Source organism: Urocitellus parryii, chromosome 4 (assembly GCF_045843805.1).
Source record: "Urocitellus parryii isolate mUroPar1 chromosome 4, mUroPar1.hap1, whole genome shotgun sequence".
NCBI lineage: Eukaryota > Metazoa > Chordata > Mammalia > Rodentia > Sciuridae > Urocitellus > Urocitellus parryii.
Genome location: NC_135534.1, coordinates 56,862,458 through 56,876,429, shown reverse-complemented (window position 1 = coordinate 56,876,429; position 13,972 = coordinate 56,862,458). Strand labels below are relative to the sequence as shown.

Below are 13,972 nucleotides of genomic sequence, written 5' to 3'. Positions count from 1 at the left end.
CCAAAGGCTGAATGTTCCCTCTGATATACAGATGCTAACACACAATAAGAGGGGTAAGGGAGGGAAGAATAGAAGTTCACTGCACTTTGTGCTAACACACAAAGGATAATGAAGGGAAGAGAGAGAGAATGGGAAAAGGAAAGACTGTGGAATGAATTGGACATGACTTTCCAATGTTCATATATAAACACACCACCAGTGAAACTCCACATCATGTACAACTACCAGAATGGGGAGTTACACTCCATGTATGTATAATATGTCAAAATACACTCTAGTGTAAACCTAAAAAAAACCCCAAATTATTAATAACAAAGAAACAAAGCAAAACAATAACACACTAGCATCTTAATTTCCCACCAATCTCAGCTGCCACATAAAATATTTTTGCAATGACAATATATTACAAAGTGAAATTCTTGCAAGAGGCAGTATTTCATAATGTCAATAGAACTGATACTAGAATTGCACTTAAATTTTTAAAAACCAATAACTAATTAGAATCCAGTCTAAAACAGCTAAAGGTAGTAAAGGGGAAAATCAACAAGATTGACAAACTAGTAGACTCTTCTAAAGAAAACTATGGGATCCCTGGTAAATTCTACCAAAACTTTAAATAGACATTACTCCTTCTCAAACTCTACCAAGAAGTAGAAGAGGAAGGAACAATTCCCAACTCACTTTACAGGACCAATATTACCCTGATACCAAAGCCAAACAAAGACATCATAGGGGAAAACTAAGACTAATTCCCTTTATGAGTATTAAATACAGAAATCTTTTTTAAAAAAATCTAACAACTGGGGCTTTGATTGTGGCTCAGCGGTACAGTACTTGCCTAGCATGTGCGAGGCCCTTAGGTTCGATCCTCAGCATCACACACACAAAAAAATAAATTAATGAAATAAAGGTATTGTGTTCAACTACAACTAAAAAATAAATATTTTAGAAAACCTTAACAACCTAAATTCAGCAGCATATTAAAAATATTATGTATCATTGCCACTGGGATTTATCCAAGAAATGCAAAAATGATTCAACATTTAAAAGTAGAGTATAGCTGGGCATGGTGGCACGTGTCTATAATTCCAGCAACTCTGGAGGCTGAGACAGGAAGACCATAATTTTGAGGCCAGGCTCAGCAGCTTAGTCAGGTCCTCAGCAACTTAGTGGGACCCTGAAACTCAATAAAAAATAAATAGGACTGGGGACAAATCTCAGTGATAAATCATCCCCTGGTTAAATCCCTAGTACATTCCCCCCAAAAGATGTTTTATAGGTGATAGTTTGAGACATCATTACCAAACTGGAAACTGGGGAGATGGCCAAGACTGACTCCAGCATCATGCAGGATCACCTTGGTGGTGCAATGAATGCAAGATACATGTCAGACCGTGTCTCATCAGATCGTTGTAAGAATCGACACTATTGGTAATCACACTTGTGATTGGGAAAAAAATACTCCAGACCTTAAAAAGCAGGCTGGGGTGAAAGAGTTTGAAAACAGAAATGATAGTTGCCACACAAAGGAATTGAAGTTTGCTAGTAGTTTACACTGAAATTTGGAATACCATTTTCCTAAGCTAAACATGGTTTCCTGCAGCTAACTACTATGTGTTGAAAGGTTTTATATTATAATGCCCATTCTTATCACATAGTTTATAGAGTAATTTCCCCCCAGTTTCTTGAACATAGTGTATATCTTTGTGTCTTGGACCTGGTCAGTCAAGCTATTAATTATTAAACACTAAAACTTGGAGAAAATGTCAATTTGTAGTACACCACATTAATAGTGGAAGAAAAATATCATACATGATCATTTGGTGCAGAAAAAGCATTTGACAAAATCTAATACCTTTCCATAATTAAAAAAGACACACACAGAGATAAAAGGTAATTTTCTCAACCTTATGAAGGGCATTAATGAAAAATCTTATATTTATTAAAAGTTTCAGCCACAGAAATTAGGCAAGAAAAATATTTAATATCCAGGTGAGAAAGAAAGAAGAAATTACTTGCAGGTGGAAAGATCTTGTATATAGAAAACCCTAAGATAGTCATGGCAGTTAACTCCTGTAACTTGGGAGGCTATGGGGGAGGCTGAGACAGGGGACCACAAGTTGGAGGCCAGCCTGGCCAATTTAGTGAGAGCACGTCTGAAAATAAAAAAGGGCTGGGGATGTAACTCAGTGGTGGAGCGCTTGCCTACTATGCATAAAGCCCTGGGTTTGATTTGATCCTCAGTACCACACACAATCAATCTCTCTCTCTCTCTCTCTCTCTCTCTCTCTCTCTCTCTCTCTCTCACACACACACACACACACACACACACAATTAGAACTACTAATAAATAAGTTCCATTTCTATTTTGTGGAGTAGTTTGAGGTGCACTTGGTATTATCCAGGCTGGTCAGTTTTCTCTCCTCTCATCTCCAGCCCTTGCCAGGAAGCCAGCCAGGTCAGCCACTGTGATTATTACTGTTGCCATATTTTAAGGATGAGAGAAATGCTAAGTGTCTTGCCCAAGGTCAAAAAGCCAGACAGTATTGGTTCCTGAGCTTGGGTCTCCAGAGAGCAAGGATCTTCTCCCCTTCCAGGAGGGCTCTGTCCCAGCCTGCCAGCCTTCATAGCCTCCCCACACCCACAGAGAAACACGCTTCTATGAACATAGAGTAAACAGGCAGAGAAGCCATAAAAAGCAACAAAAAATATATTTTATAAGGATTAGATAACTGTGGAGGTCATGGCACCCCCAACAGGGGATTGAGTGGGGGGGCTCAGGCCCGCAAGACCTCCGTGTAGGGCTCACATCCTGGCATCACCTGGTGGGATGTTGTAGCACTGGGCTGATGGGAAGATAAACACAGAGTCAGTACCTGGGGGCTCTCTCCCTAACCTCCACCCCACTGCTCACAGTCAACTCCCTCAGCTCTTGGAGGCAGGAAAAAGGAGAGGGTTGGTACCACAAGTCATTGCAAGGGCCCTTGGGGGGCACTGGGGGATACCCAGCCCACTGCACTCCTAATGCTCCATTCCATCTGTTTCACATGGGACTGAGTAAAAATTTAAATTAAATTACAAAGAAAAAGAATCTCCTTTAAAACATTATAAGCTACTGGACTAGTCTCAGACCTCATTAACGGCTGAGGAAGGTAAGGGACTGTCCCAAGGCCAACCAGCTAATTAGCAGTGCAGTCTTTTCTCTTTCTCTATCCAGGAACACCTGGGTGTGCTCTGAAGCCCTGTGACCTGGACCCTGCACCCTCTAGGTCCATAATCTCACTCCTTAGGCTCCAAGGGCTTCAGCTTCAGGGCCAGCCCAACATCGGGGGCTTCCCCCAATACATGTGCAACCTCAGACCCCCATGTTTCAAAGCTCACCTGATACTCCTTACCTTCTATAAAGGTGCAGACTTACCTTGGGGGGGCCTGAGTTGCAGACCTGGGCCCAAGGAGGTCTTTATGATGTCAGGTTGGCCTCCAGTTGGTGTCCTGCTCCATCTGAAGGCAAACAGCCTCAGACATGTACCTGGGAAGCAACAGGCCAAATGCAAGGAGTCACTACCCACCTTGGCCTGGTCTCCCTGACCACACTCACCCCTCAGCTGGGAAAGCACAGAGCCCAGGGCTCTCATCCAGGAGCCTTATCCAGGCTGCCATTCCCCTCTACCACATATCTTGGGGCAAAAACCTACAACACCAAGGAAGAGTGAAATTCCCAGAAACTCCCAGAGTGCCCTGGAGAAAACCCCAAAGGAAAGGAACAGGAAGTGTTAAGGCCTGGGAGCTGCGGACAGAGACCAGGGAAATAGACCCAGCTTCACCCCACCCCACCAGCCCCAGGGTCCACCACTTGAGCCCTTGGTTTACCAACTCACTTGGGTCCCAAGGATGCACATAGCGTGATGTAGAAATTCCTTGTGCAGCCCTGGTTATAAGGGTTATCGTGCTGGAGGGAGATGAAGAAGGGAACAGGAGCTCAGAATCAGCAGGACTCGGCAAGGCCATCTCCCAGTGACCCTTGCTAAGTTGGTCAGCTAAGCCAGGGCTCAACCTGGGCCCGTGGCAAGGCTCTAAGAGTGACCCAGGGCCTCCTGCCTTCCCAGGCTCCTAGGAAGAGTGACCTTCCTCAACCCACTTGTGAGCAGCTCCCCACAGACAGTGCTGACCCAGCACCCACCTCTCCTGCCTTCTCAGGGCTCCTCATCCCCTTGTGCCTCCCTTTGCAGGATCCTTGCTCTGTCTCTATTGGCCACACCTGTCCTCTCACCTCATCCTTCCAGGTACCTTTTAAGATCTTTCTAGTGCTGTTCTGCTCAACTGATCCAAAGATGGTGTCACCACTTTACTCTCTTACCTCTCGATTTTTTCTAAAAATCTACCTTCATTGAATTTCACTATCTGGGAGGCCAGTGGCAGCAGGGGATGGCCAGACATATTTCCCTAGTCAAAAATCAGATTTTCCAGGAAAATCTGAGCTGAAGACCTTCAGTACACAAAGCAGGAAAGGTCAAGCTCAAAGATCATGTCTTTCCTGGACACTGAGTGGCTTCTCCTCTCCATTATTCTACTTTCTCTTTCCCCTGAGTCCATCCGTCAGCCTTGACCCCTCCTCCTTCCAGACCAGGTTGAGTTTCACCCCAACTTCATGAGCTTTAGGTAGCAAAAACTCTGTTATAATGGCAAGTGGCTCAGCAGCACTTCTATCTACACCAACTCTCCGATGGCCTATGCATGAAGAATTTCATCTTCAAACACTCTTCTCCACCAGAAGGAAAGATGATTCCACATCAGAACAGCTCTGGAATATGTCCAAAAAGCAACATGAATCATTGTACTCTATGAGGTTCTGCCTCCTTTAAGGTGTTCACAGCACTTAAGAAATGAGTATACCACCAGGTGCAGTGGTGCACACCTGGAATCCCAGGGACTTGGGATTCTGGGGCTGGAGGATCGCAAGTTCAAGGCCAGCCTCAACAACTTAGCAAGGCCCTCAACAATTTAGTGACACCCTATCTCAAAACAAAATATAGCAAGAATTAGGGATGCAACTTTGGTGGTAAAGCACCCCTGGGTTCAATCCCTAGTACCAGAAGAAATAAATTAATTAATGGCAGAGTATTAAAAAAAATCACAGAATTTTGAAACTTAGAGAAAGAATGTTTGATTAGATATATATCATGTATAGAAAATACTGATTGTACATAAAGTATAGAAAATGCTTCAGGAATGATAGTTAATAAATATCTAAGAACTGAGCAGTAAATTTGAATACCTTCCTCCCCCCACATGGAACCCTATCACACACAACTAGAATCCAACAGCTCTGAGGCACCCAGACCAGCCTCTCTCACTGGCTCCACTCCTGGGGCTCCTGCTCCAATTCTGTGTCTCAAACACCCTCACACTCCACAGGACCCAAATCCAGCAGCATCTTCTGGCCGCATTTTCTGCCCAACTTCCTGCTGCCTCTCCTTCTTCCCCTTATCTTGGGGGATCAGGGCACCAGGCTTCTCTCTGTTCCTTTCTCTCTTTCCTTCTATCCCCAAATGTTGATTCTTCTGTTTGTTGGTTCACTCATTTATTCAGATTTCTTTTCTCTGTGTGCTGGGGATTAAAAAATTCAAGGCCTTGCACATGCTAAGTACACACTCTACCACGGAGATGCACCCTCAGCCAGAAATATTTTAGGGCATCAAAAATGCTTCTGTCCAACCAGGCACAGTGGCACACACCTGTAATCCCAGTGACTTGGGACACTGAGGCAGGTTTGAGACCAGCCTCAGCAACAGTGAGACCTCAGCAACAGTGAGACCCTGATTTACAATAAAAAGTAGCAGGGACTGGGGATATAGCTCAGTGGTAAAGTGCCCCTGGGTTCAATACCGAGTAGCAAAAAAATAAAGAACAGTCACTGCACTGGGGATGGAAAGCACCCTGCAAACAGCATGGCCAGACTACTTTCAGTGGTGAGGGCAGCTGCAACATGAGGCCCTGAGCACCATGGGGAGTGGCCCAGGTAGAGCAGAGAGAACCATGTAGGCAACCCAGATCACAGCACCCAGGTGCATGCAAAGGAGAAGCCCAGAGAGTTAAGTGCTGAGACAGATACTTCTGGTTTCAGAGGCTGTGTCCAGTTCAGAAAGAGTAGTCTGAAGATGTGTGCTGGCTTTGGCCATTAATGAGAGCATCATCCTGACAGCAAGGTCTGGGCTGACCTGGCCCAAGAAGTGAAGGGGGAGCTAGTGAACAAGGTCAACTCTTTCAGGAAATAAGGCCCAGAAGGTACAACTGGTGGAGTGGAGGCCTGGGATGTTAAGGGTGAGACTTGTATGGCTTTTAAGATGAGGCACAAACATGTGTAGATGACCATGGGAAGGAATGGTAGTAATAGTAACAGCAGCACATAGGGCACTTTCTGGTACCAACCACTGTTCTATGTGGTTTACCTGAATTAACCCACAATTCCCTGTTTTACAGATAGGGAAATTGAGTGACCAGGGGCTAAGTAGCATACCCAAGGGTCTCCCTGCTGGTCAGTTCTAGAGCTGTGATTTGAACTTATGTGGTCTTCACCAGAGTCTTTGCCACCAACCACCAAGCAAGTAACTCTAGGAGGAGTTGAAGTCAGGGAATGGAGTATGGTGGGAATGAAAGTTGGAACATGGGATCAGTGCCTGAAATTAGTGCTGCCAATTACAGAAAGGAGCCCTATCTGGTGAATCTTAGAGTGCAGACCACATTTAGGTCCCTTGAGACCTGGGGATCCTGGACTTGGAGGGCCTCATTCTGAGCAGAGGAGGAAGGGCAATGGCCTATGGCCTGACCTGGGGCTGGAAAAACCACAGGATGGAGGAAGGGAAAAGGCTGCCAGGCAAACTCAATGATGGAGTGAAGCTGGAGAGAGAAGACAGGCAGACCACAGGGCTGAGGAATAAGGGCCAAGCACAGGAGTCACAGGTGGGAGGGAACCACATATAGCAGTGGTGGGGGGCTGACCCAAAGGATGGGAGGTGATGAGCAGAGGCTCCTCTGTCTTTTCAGCTGTCTTGGGGTCTGTAGCTTCCCCTCCCCCACTGATGCTGCCCACCAGTCTTGCTGAAAGAGCCTTTAGTCAAGTGAATGCCATACTAAAGGAATCCCATGGCAGAGATGCCCACTCCTATCATACCTCGTGGATGCTCAAAGAAAAAGCAATAAAGACACACAGATGGGAAAGAAAGCAATAAAACTGTTCCTCACATAGGACATGAGGTTCCATTCAGAGTGAACAACAATGAATGCTGGGGAGGAAGCTCAGTGGCTGAGCACCCGATTCGATCTCCAGTACTGGAAAAACAGCAACACTAAGGACTCCTGCTCTATGGAAGATGCTGTGAAGAAAATGAAATGACAAGCCATGAATTGCAAAAAAAGATTTGCAAAACATAGATCTCAATCCAGTATAGAGAACTCCTGAAACTCAGTAAGAAAACAACACATTTAAAAAAAAAAATGGGCAAAAAGATTGGAGCAAACACTTCACCAACAATATACCCATGGCTGAGAAAACATGAAAATATGCTCAACATTGTTAGTCATTAGGAAAATACAGACTGGAGACCTAATGAGATACCACTACTCATTTATTAGGCTAAAATTTGAAAACAAAAAAAGAATAGTAACAAATGACAGTGTCAAAATCTAGTGAGGATGTGGAGCAACTGGAATTCTCATTCATTATTGGTAGAAAGTAGAAACGGTACAGTTGTTTCCTAACAAGTCACACATGTTTACCTTATGACTCAGCAATGCCACCCTTAACAATTTACCCAAACAGAAATGAAAACTTATGTCCACATGTCTATGCACCAATGGTTGTTGTAGCAGCTTTATTTATAACTGCCCAAAACTGGCTGGGCACAGTTCCCCATGCCTGTAATGGCTTGGGAGGCTAAGGCAAGAGGGTGGCAAGTTCAAAGCCTCAGTAACTTAGTAATTTAGCAAGGCATTAAGCAACTTAGTAAGACTCTTTTTCAAAATTTTAAAAATTTTTCAAAAAGAAAACATATGGATGCTGGTGGTGGAGTGGGGTGAGGCTGGGATTGTTGCTCAGTGGTTAAGCACCTCTGGGTTCAATCCCTGGTACAAAAAATAATAATAATAATAATAAACCAACAAAAATACTGCCAAAATCTAGATGCAAAGTAAAAATCCTTCAATTGGTGAATGTAAAAGTAATCTGTAGGGAAATACAATACTACACAGAAACAAAAGACAATAAACTACTGATCTGAGCAACTACATAGATGAATCTCAAATGTATCATGCTCAGTGAATGAAGCCAGACTAGAAAGCCCACAACGCCATTTATGCATGATTCTGAAAAAAGAAAAACCACAAGGACTCAGGGAAAGAAAATGACAACAAGAGATGAAAGGATTTTCTGAGGTAATGAAACTGGCTAACCTTGATCTTGGTGGAGAGTACATGATGTCATTTGTCAAAATCCCTAACTATAGGCTAAAAAGGGTGAATTTTACTGTTTGTAATTACCCGTCAAAAAATGACATTTTTACAAAATTTTACCATGGCTCCCAGGTTTCCACTTCTTCAAAACGAAATTCCATGCTTGGCTTTCTGGGCCTTTCTAATCTTGACTCCCATGGAGTCAACCTCATTGCCCATGCCACCTTGTGCTTGAACTAGCTCCGTTTCTTCATCATTCTGTTAACACCCTGTTTTTGGATTTCTGAGCCTTTCTGCAAAATTGTACCTCTCACAGTCAATGCCCTCCTGTCTGCCTCTCCAAAAGCACACGTAGGACACAGAGAGTGGCATGTTCTACTCTGCAGCGTAGAGTAAACTCCCAGTTTCTTCCAGTCTGCTACACGGCTCAGGACTGACCCCTCGCACAGAGTGTTCCCGGTGTCTCTGGTGTTATTCTGATGGCAGGTTGCTTATCAACACAAGTGCATGATGTACTTACCTCTATACCCATCCCTTAAATAACTGCCACCTACCACACCCAGCACACAGTAGGCTTTCAATGCAATGCACCCAGGAGGGAGAATGGCCACCAAGATCCAGCATATAGAGATATCTGAGCTGCATCTTTAGGGGTGGGTATGGAAGAACTCATGAGGCACCATCAGGGCCAAGGGCAGTGGAGAATGCGCACAAAGTGCCTAATTCCAGAGGTGCAAGATGCCTCCACACAGCCAGGGGCACACGCACTCAGACCACTTACCTGATCCTCATAGGGTCGCCTGGCAGTGCCCACCGCCACTGCCTTGATTAACAATTGCAGGATGAGAGGGAGCAGGAGGGCCCCAGCGGGTAGAGCCACTAGGATGCTGTGCACAGGCTAAGAAGGGAAGCCATGGAAGAGCTCCTCCCTGGCCCCGCCTTTCAACGCGACTCCTCCCTCCCTCCCTCCTGCCCCAGCTAGCACAACCCACCAGCTCTCCCTCCCTGGACTGGACAGTTAGTCCAGTACACCCAAGGGAAACCTCACTCCACCACACTGTCCTCCCACCTTTCCCTTTCCAACTTTCAGTACCCTACTCTGTGCCCCCCTAGATTCTTAACTCCACAGGCATCCTACCCCGCCTATCTCCCTGACCCCACTGGCTTTCCACATGTCCTTCACAGGTCCTCTCAAGTGACTTCTCCCTCTAGCCCCGCCCACGTCAGCCCCTCCCCCGTCACCACGCCCTTCCTGGGATGTTTGCCCCTCCCTCCCCACCACACCAGCTCTTCCCAGTGTGGGCCCTTGGGACTGTGTGGATACGTCATGGTCATGGTTTGGTCCAGAAACGCCATGTGCCTCCTGCGTGAGATGAAAAGCACGCAGGTGGCCAGCACACTACCCAGATAGAGGCACAGGGACACGAGGAGTAGCAGGTAGAGCCGGATGTTTCGGTGCCCCACACAGTTATTCACCCAACTGCAATGGTGGTCGAACTCCTAGGAGAGAGGAATGAGGACTCAGGGTCCCGTTCCGACTGGCCTCCATCGCCCCCTAATCCTGAGGCCCATCACCCCCTATTCCCAACGTAGCCCTCTAGGCCACCTGCTCTTGGCCCTACATACGGGTTCCCATCTCAGGGAGAACCTGGCATTTCCATGGTTAGAGCACAGTTAGGACCCCATGGCTCATCAGGTCACCTGTCCTGCGTGAGGTCTTTAGAGACAAAACCTGCCTGGTGTTACTTGGAGCAGGATGGATAAGGATGAAAAGAAACACCCTTGCCCTACCAGCTGTCTGCACTTGTGAACCCGAGCAGGGTGTGGGCACATCAGAGAAATGCACTCAGAACCCAGGAAACCCTCCAACTGGGACACCCAGACCAAGACAGGCAAAGATTCCCAGGACAGGGCAGCAGTCAGCCTAAAGGGCTGGGGATCTAGTATCAGCAAGCCAGGAGAGGGGACAGTCACTGCTTTTCCTCCCCCTGACTCCACCAGGCTCAGCACAGAGGGGATGCCCTTTGCATGTCAGCACCTGTGCAAGCAAGGCCAGCCTCCCTGGACAGGTGTAGACACTGAGGTGTCGGCGTCTATATGCCACTAGAAGCAGTTTGGGAAGATGGTCTCATACCCACCCCTGGCCCACCCATGTCATGAGGTTCCTGGTCCTGGCCAGGTGCCCGGGGACGGGTTGGTGAATGGACAGGGAGGAGGAACACTCACTTCCACACAGATGTCACAACTTTCGCAGTGGAAGGTTCGAGGCAGGCGGTGAAAATTACAGGTGGGACACCACGGCATGTCATATAACCTGCCATTCACTCGTGCCATGTACGGTGCCTCAGGGTCCTGCTCGAAGGCGCCTGCAAGGGAAGAGGTTTGGGCAGTGGAGGAGGCCCTGGTATCACTCTGATGCTCGGGGCAGCCCCATAGCATCACTGGGCAACAAGAAGGTGGGGAGGAGGAGGGCAGGGGAATCCCGGTCCCTGTTGAGCAAGCTGACCACTCAGATGGGCGGACAGAGAGAAGGGCTTTCCAGCCACAAGAGCTCTACGTGGAGCTCCCCACTTTGGAATAGTGATCAGTGCTTGGAGTCGGGTGTGAAATGGGAAGGAGGAAGGGAGAACTGCGTGGTTGGAAGAGCCTGCTGCCTCTCTTGCCGGGTCCTCCCTTCTGAAGCAACTGGAAAACCTCCAGGATTCTGTTTTTTCACACTTCAGTGGCTTGGGAAATGAAGTGCCAGGGCCCAAGTAATGATAACAGGGTAAGAAGGGATCCTGAGGCCACAGGTAGGGGGATCAGCCCTTTAGAAATGGCCCCTGTCGGCACCAGCCCTTGGGGTGCCACCTCCCTCTCCCAGGGGTCTGAGGCCTTACCTCTGTGTAAGATGCCTGGATCTGAAATGTTCATGGAAATGAGGCTATATAAACTGAGTAGGCAGAGAAGGCCTGAGGCCACTGGAAAGACCCACTCTCCATTTTGCACCAGTGCTCGGCATCTGAAACCAGGGCCAGACTCAGTTCTAGTCGGGGGCAACCCGGAGCCTCCATGAGGCTTAAGGAGACAGACCCCATTCCCTCCACCAAGTGTCACCAGCATTACCAGCCTCCCACAGTCCTCCCAAAGCCTCAGGCTCCCCACATCGCTGTGCTTCTCACTAAATATCCTCCTTCCCCTCCTGGCCTCCCTCCTCCTCCCTGCCTCTGCACTCTCACTGTCTATTTCTCATCTGTCTCTTGGTGAGAAACCCAACAGCTGGCTCAGAGACTCACGTGAAAGTGAAGAATATGGTGCTCAGAGACACCAGGGCTGCTCCAGTCACACAAGCCCAAAGGCTCGAGAAAAGCCAGGATCTGGCTGGGGGTTGGGGTGGGGACAATAAGTCGTCTGATACAGTCATGCTTCGCTGCCTGCTCTCAAATGAGAGCCAACCGCTCCTTCTCCTGGGTTGGCACCCAGAGTACCATGACTACAAGTGTGACATCAGAGGGGTTCCGGAATGGGGGCTCTGGCTGCTTCCAGTGCCCTCTGCCCTCAACCCTCTTCTGCCCTCACATACACACTTGTAGACTGGGACATCCTGCTCTTACACGGGTGGCTTTGTTGGAGCTTGTGAGCATGGGATGTAGTTTGTCCCCCAAAGGTTCATAGGCTGGACGCTAGGTCCTTGGTGTGGCAGTGTTGAGGGGGTAGAACTTGCAAGAATTGGGGCCTAGTGGGAGGTAATTCGGCCACTGGGGATGAGGCCCTTGGAAGGGAGTAATGGACTTCTCATGGGCCCCCCGTTAGTTCCTGTGAGAGGGGGGTGTTATAAAAAGAACAAGACTTATCCTCCCCAGTTTCTGGCCATTCAGTCTCTACCCCTTGCAGGTCCTCCCACCATGATGCCATTCACCATGTTGTGATCACTCTCACCAAAGGTCAGTCTCAGGGGCTGCCAAATGTTGGACTCTTGAGTTAAATAAACCTCATCTCTTTATAAAGTACCCATTCTTGGGTATTTTGTTAGAGCAACAGAAAGCAGCTAATACAGAGACCATGTAATATGGTTTATGGGGAGACGTTTGGTGATGGTTATCCCCCTTTCAGGCCCAGTGCTAATAAAAGTAGGCAGTGCTCATTGCTGATCCTAGCTCCGCTTCTTACTTTTTATTGTGACAGAACTCCAGTTTTAGGGAGGAGGTAGCAATCTATCCAACTAAATATCTTCCCAGTTTCCCTCACTTCCATGGTGGGCTTCATGACATAATTCTGTCTCAACATAAAAAATAAAATGGGCTAGGGATGGGACTCAATGTTTAAGCAACCCTTGGTTTAATCCCTGTTGATGATGATGATGATAACAATAATAATAATAATATTGTACATATTTATGGCATACAACATATTTTGAAACATGTATACATTGAAAAATGTCTGAGTCAAGCTATTTAACATATACATTACTTCATATTCTTATTTGTGGTGAGAACCCTTAAAGTCTACTCTCTGAGTCATTTTCATGTGTATATAACATTATCAACTGTACTCATTCTGTTGTATGTTATTATTGACTGTAGTCATTATATTGCACAATAGATGCCTTAAACTCATCCCTCTTATCTAAGTGCAATTTGGTCTCCTGTGTTCACATGGAGAGATTCAAGAATTGTTAGATAGAATTGCTAAAACACCATCTGACAGGTCATGAGACTTTAGGGGGGGAAAGTAAAAAATAATACATGATTTATGACTGTAAGATAGAAACAGCCAGTTTATGGAAATGCTATTCCCAATAGTTTTTTTTTTTTTTAAGTTGATTTTTGGGGGCTTCACAAAAATCATCAGCAAATACAAATAACTTTGTTTCTTTTCAATATTATAGTCTCTTAAGTCTGATGGCTAAAACTTTATAATTTTTCTACATCAGAAGAGCCCAACTGAGATTTGGGTGATAACAAGTCTCCCCTGACTCTCAGTGCTGTCAGTGTGTTGGGACCAGGGAGAAGCAGAAGGCCAGATCAATGTCATCTGGAGATAGTGGGAACTTAGAGACTCACTTTCTCTAAAATGATGTAAATGGGGAGATATGTTACCTCTGACAAGAGTCATTCTGCCCAGGCACAGTTCCTCACTGAGTCAGCCCAGAGGCTGCTATCCCTGTACCTTGTCGATTTTTGATAGTCTTGTGTTCATCCACTCTCTCAGTCAGGGACTACAGGAAATAGAAGGCATGCTTACAGGGTTTTAGAAAAAAATTAATGAAGAGGCTATTTACCAAGACATGGGCAGGGTTGAGACAGAGAGGCTGAGACACTCTGAAACTAGAAACAACATTAACTAAATGTTCCTAGGTCTGAAATGGTAAAAAGGAATGAGAATTACCATGGCCACAGGGCTGTGAGAACTCTCTACATATTAATGGCAATTACCTGTTTATTTTTTGAAATTTTCATTCTATTTTTGACTTGGCTATTTTTTTTCAGCAAGTAGGACATTTTAAATAGTTTTTTAAAAAATCTGAATTACTTTATTTCCATTA

The 13,972-nt window shown here is 46.3% G+C and overlaps 1 protein-coding gene across 1 annotated transcript; it reads right to left on the bottom strand.

Moving 5' to 3' along the window:
• Positions 1–3,631: 3,631 nt before the first annotated feature.
• LOC144254254 (palmitoyltransferase ZDHHC19-like) lies at positions 3,632–11,851 on the bottom strand. Its single transcript, XM_077797270.1, has 6 exons — positions 11,724–11,851; positions 11,328–11,449; positions 10,675–10,814; positions 9,773–9,948; positions 9,230–9,335; positions 3,632–3,691 (listed from the first exon to the last, which is right to left on the bottom strand). The coding sequence occupies exons 1-6, from the start codon at positions 11,849–11,851 to the stop codon at positions 3,632–3,634; spliced, it is 732 nt and encodes a 243-aa protein (XP_077653396.1).
• Between the last annotated feature and the right edge of the window lie 2,121 nt (positions 11,852–13,972).